The sequence below is a fragment of the Brassica oleracea genome, chromosome C8 (assembly GCF_000695525.1).
Source record: "Brassica oleracea var. oleracea cultivar TO1000 chromosome C8, BOL, whole genome shotgun sequence".
Taxonomy (NCBI): Eukaryota; Viridiplantae; Streptophyta; class Magnoliopsida; order Brassicales; family Brassicaceae; genus Brassica; species Brassica oleracea.
The window spans coordinates 2,343,115-2,348,516 of record NC_027755.1 but is presented as its reverse complement, the minus strand read 5'-3'; the positions used below and the strand labels follow the sequence as shown (position 1 = coordinate 2,348,516).

At 37.7% G+C, this 5,402-nt stretch overlaps 1 protein-coding gene across 1 annotated transcript; it reads right to left on the bottom strand.

Annotated features, from left to right (window-relative positions):
* Window positions 1-2,688: 2,688 nt before the first annotated feature.
* LOC106310672 lies at window positions 2,689-3,146 on the bottom strand. Its single transcript, XM_013747901.1, has one exon. The coding sequence runs from the start codon at window positions 3,034-3,036 to the stop codon at window positions 2,845-2,847; it is 192 nt and encodes a 63-aa protein (XP_013603355.1). The 5' UTR covers window positions 3,037-3,146; the 3' UTR covers window positions 2,689-2,844.
* Window positions 3,147-5,402: the final 2,256 nt, after the last annotated feature.

The window sequence follows — 5,402 nt, the reverse complement described above, 5'->3', positions numbered from 1 at the left end:
GTTACATCGTTTTTACGAGGGAATCGTTTCGTCGTTATTTTACAATGAATTAACGTTGATTTTAAATTTTCTATAAATTTACGAGAATTAATTTTCCTCGTTAATTTTCGTCGCTATAGTTGTGTTTTCTTAGAGTGTCTGCTCGATACTCCGCCGGGAAGTACGAAGAACTGTCCAGAAGCTAAAGAAGGTTCTGTCCGAGTCAAGATCAGTCTGTCCAGACGTGTCAGTTTCTACATGATCAAGCAGAGGTTTTGTCCAAGTTGAGATCAGTCCAGTCCAATCAAGTAGTCCATTGGGTTTTGGCCAAGTCCTTTCCGATCAACCAGCTGCTTATCGGCATAGAACACTGTGAGTTGGCTTGTTTGAATTCCACTTGGAATTTAGGCTAGTTTGTGAGTTGGCTTGTTTGAGTTCAACTTTGAACCTAGGTTAGATCAAGTCTGCATATAGAGTAGAATTCTCACATTATTGCATGATAGAGTCCTTAGGGTTATTTATTAAATCAGACTCAGCTTAGCACGGGCTAGCTAAGAATAAAGGAATTAAGACTGAGTTAATAACCTGACTAGGACTAGGATACATCATGATTTATATTCTTTTGTGTTGATATGGTTAAGTGCATGTTCCCATTATCTTTAACGATAGTTTCGTAGCAGGAGGCCGAACTATCTGGGTAACAGTTTGATTGAGTAGATTGATTGAGTAGATTTAATTAAATGCTTGCTCGTTTAATTAATCTTGTTGATTGAGGTTAGTCATCTCTTCGTAAGGGAATGACTAACTGGTTGAGCTGTTTACTGATGATATTGTTGTTAGTGTTGTAGAGTTAGAGTGTGATGCCATATAGCTTGTGTGTAACCCACCACGCTAGGCATGTTTAGGGGTTGATTAGTGTTTCCTCAACCTCGTACCCTGCGGGTTCAAGGAAACCCTTATTCGCTGGATCGAGAGCACTCAGAGAGACGTGGTCATGGCCTATGGTTGAGTGGTTACACGGACGGGGTAGTAGTGACCAGCAGTGACCCGACTGTACTGGGGTTGTCTCGCGGTGACCCGACCGTACTGTGGGCCACGATCGTCATGTAACAACCGGCAGTGTCCCGACTATACTGGGGCTGTCCTGCGGTGACCCGACTGTGGGCCGCGTTCGGTTGAAAGTTCCTTCTCCTAGTCTTTGTCATAGGGAGAAAGAATATTGCCGAGGATGATGAGGAGGAACACCAAGTTACCATTTCCCGAGTTAGAGTATTGTGTTGTGTTAGAGTGTCGTAGAGGGTTATGGAACCCTTGAGTAAGCGTAGCACCGATATATGGTGTTATGGGTTAGATCGAGTCGTAGTTGATTAGAGTCTTGTTATTGTAATTGTGGATTGGTTGTTGACTTGTTTTAATGCAGGTTCCCGTTACTTGAAGCTAGATCATGGCAGGAGGCCAAGTCTAACTTAGTAACGGTTTGCCTAGCCTTAGCTTTTATTGCATGTTAGGGCTAGATTGATTGTTATTTTGGGTTATCCGGGTTAGAGTCTAGGTTGCAGGTAGAGGCCGCCAGCTCACTGAGTGACTTTAAGTTACTCATCCAACTCTGTTGTCCTTTTCACAGGTAGCCTTAGGTAAGGACGATCAGATAGCTTGGTGCTGGACGTTAGGACCGCCGGAGTAGATTTCATGCCTTTTGTAAATGGTATTGTGTTATGTGTTTAGTTGACTCGATTTGGCATTAGGCCGGGCCCAGTCTTGAATTATTCAATGTATAAATATTTCTTAAATCAATAGAAGTAATTGTTTTATATGCGCATCATGAATACTCTGATATTTGACTAGTTCGGTCTAACACAACGTTAGGTCGTGGTATGGGTTGAAAAGCCTTACACCTTGATCTAATGGAAAACGCTAACTCTTGGTACGGGTTGCAAAGCCTTTGGCCTTGACTTAGCGGGACGAGTTAGTGGATGAACTGGTCTAAGTCATGGAGCAAATTTTGTGATTCTGACCGGATCATTCCTATCCCGTCACGTAGCGTTTGCAGACAATGGTGTTGGGTTGGACGGTCAGTCATGTTCTTGTTTGATTGTTGGCTTGCCGGTTGGCTCATTCATCTCTAATCCTGGGTGTTGGAGGGTCGATCAGTCATGTTCTTGTTTGATTGTTGGCCGGTTGGTTGACTATATATCTAGTACAGTTTGGGGGTGTTACAGTCACACTGTTTGTGTCAACCAAAGTCTTAATTACATGTGTATTTCATGTTCGTGATGTAGGATTGATTATAACTCGACAAATAAATCGAATCCAAAAATCCGAACTGAACTTCTCCCGAAATATAAAGGTTACGTCACGGTTATCCAAATGGTGGAACTTACTCAGCTTTTCCAATGTTATCAAATTTAAACTTACTTTGAAAGTGATGTCAAAATGACAAAAGGCCATGTTTTATTCTTACATTTTCGTTTTGATAGCATGTTGCAACGGTTGAGTACGAAAAGTACATTATTACATAAAATACATATTGTATTCATCCAAATTAGGTCAATTTGTTACTCAGTGAATTATAAGTTTTTTTGTCATATGAATATTCAAGTTATTTACATAAAAAAAAACTAAAAACCTAATAATAAAAAATGTCGGGAACGTGAATGTCTAAGCTTTTTATATTTTAGGAAATATGTAAAAACTATTCATGATCTTTTCGGTTGACAAAAAAATAATTCATGATCATTTCGTTCTTGATATTCCATACGAATCCCTTTTGTCCGAAGCACCACGTGACAAATAAAGGCAAGACAGTAATGACAGAACAAGAGGAACAAGAAAAATAATGTGAACCATAAAAGACGAATACATTAATTACAGAAATCCCACTAGAGGAACGGGGATGGCGGAGTGATTACTCCGACGGCCGTTCCCCACCGCTAAATGTTGAATAGGCGGCGGAGGACGGTTACGGAAAGCTACTTCGATTGATTCTGCCACGGCAGCGACGAAATCTACTGTTAGTTTCACCAACTCTATGCAAATCTCAAGTTTCATAGTCACCATTTTGGACAAAGAACAACAATTTTTTCTTTTTAATATTCTTTTTGGTTTCTGCTTCTCTCTATTTTCCACGTCTTCTAGATATAGTGCTCGTCTTTGCCAAGTCTTGCATGAAAAACCAAAGGTATATATACCAGTACTGATATATACAAATATCCAAATTATTATTTTATTTTAATGGTTTATGATAATTGGTCGACGAAAATATAACGTGGCATTTACTTGCAAGCAATTATTAGCAAGTTTTTGTTTTCTGTTCTTTGGAAGATGCTTTGTTGGCCTTTGGTTTATACGAAGAGCCAATAATTCCAAGGGAACGTTTCTTTGCATGCAAGATTGCAAATATATGTATATATCCTTACAGAATACGCACATGGGTAGTATAATAACGTATCGGCCTAACTAATTTAAATATACTAGTACTCCCTCTATTCCTGAAAGTAAGATTTTCTAGAGTATCCACGCTTATTAAGAATTTAATAAATATTTATAATTTAAATTACTTTTTACTTTATTATACACTTTCCAATAAATTTCCACCAATGAAATTTAATCAATTCAAATATTCTCAATTAATGTTCCTCAAAAGTATAAAAAAGTACCTTAACAATATAGAAAATCTATCTTTGTAGAACAAGAAAAAAATCTAAAACATCTTACTTTCGGGAACGGAGGTAGTATATGGTATTATGGTGTATTAGTGTACAGAGAAGCAAAGATTCTTAAACATTAAATAAATCCACCTAACGGACATTTAAATCACGTTGATTCTGAACTTGAATCTATATATAGTAATGCTGTTCGGGATCTGAATTTATAATCAATTAAATTCATTTTTTTCTTCTAAATCAGCGTGTTATTAATAGCTTCATTAATTAACTAGGACACAAATGTTGTTTATACAGATTTTTTTCATGCATAGCTCCCGCGAATATTGATGTTATTTACTGATCATATTATGCAAACGAAAAAGATCGGATAAGCATTATCGCGATTCAACCAAGTTGCTTTGGTCTAGTGGTATAAGAGCTCCAGCTGGAGTGCCCGTCCCTGGGTTCGAGCTTTGGCCACTACGGAATTTACATGTGGGCTGCAGCACCCGAGACCGAAGACCGTTACACGGTGAGCCACATGGTGACGCCCTGGCAGCGTCCATGCTCACTTCGGTCTCTAGTCTGAACCACTTCGGTGAAGCCAGGATACTCGGTTAGCAAAAAAAAAGCATTATCGTGATTCTACGGCTTTAGTTAGATGGATCAGAACGAAAAATTACGCTGGTGGGTGGGTCAGGAGGACAGTGGGACAACGATTTGTTCTTTGTTTTATTTCTATTTAAAAATAATAATATTTTGGTTTTCTCAAATATGTGCAATGTGTGACATTAGTTATCAAATACTCTAGGGAAAATTACCAAATATGACTCACAACTTGATTTCAAACACAAAGGTAAACCAAAAACTTGAATCAAATGCAAAATTAACCTAAAAGGCTATTGAAATTACAACCAGCCTCTTGTGAACAAACAAAAAAACCGAATTTTTACGTTTCTAACCCCCGTAAGTCGTCTGGTCTAGTTCTACTTAGAAATAATTTAAATTTTTTGTAAAAAATATTTTGATAACTGAAAAATTGAAATCATGTAATTAACATATGATTTAAGAGATATAAATTAAGATATAACAAAATTTAATTGTTTTCAACATAGATGAGTGAAAGTAGTGAGTCATGATATTCTTTGGTTTAGGTTTTGTCAACATATGTTGTAGTATTGTATGTGTTCTTAGGGTTAGATTTTTGAATGCATAAATATTTTTTTGAAAACTTTAAAAATTACCTAAGTGTGTTTATTTCTGTGTATAGTAAAGACTATTTAAGTATAACTACGGCTTTATAACGTGGTTAGTTAGTTAATTTAGTCAATTTAGTTTATAACAGCTTTATAACAGTATTCAACAGAAGACTTACTAGTAAGTCGTCCAAACCGGACCGAACCTTTAATTTTACAATGTACTTTTAAACCTAACCGGATTATTTACCGGCCATATATAAGGTGTTTTTTTTTATTCACTGTTTCGCGAAAATCAGAAAACCCTAACGAGGTTTCTCTCAAAGGCGATTTCGAAGGCGATTTCCGCCGATTCTCTCTAATCCACCGTTCTCACCGCCGGTTATCTCTCCGCCGTTATCACCGTCGTTCTCACCACCGTTCTCACAACCGCTTCCTCTATTTAAGATCCGAGAGGAAACCCTAGCGCGCGTTCTCTCAGAGGCGTCTCGTTGAACTCCGCCGCCGGTAAGTTTTATCTCTTACTGTCGAGTGATTGATTGAGGAAAAGATGAACATAAAACTGGAAGTCTTGGAAGACTTA

Coding starts and splice junctions, on each gene's coding strand:
- LOC106310672 (XM_013747901.1), bottom strand. CDS start 3,036: ATGGTGACTATGAAACTTGAGATTTGCATAGAGTTGGTGAAACTAACA.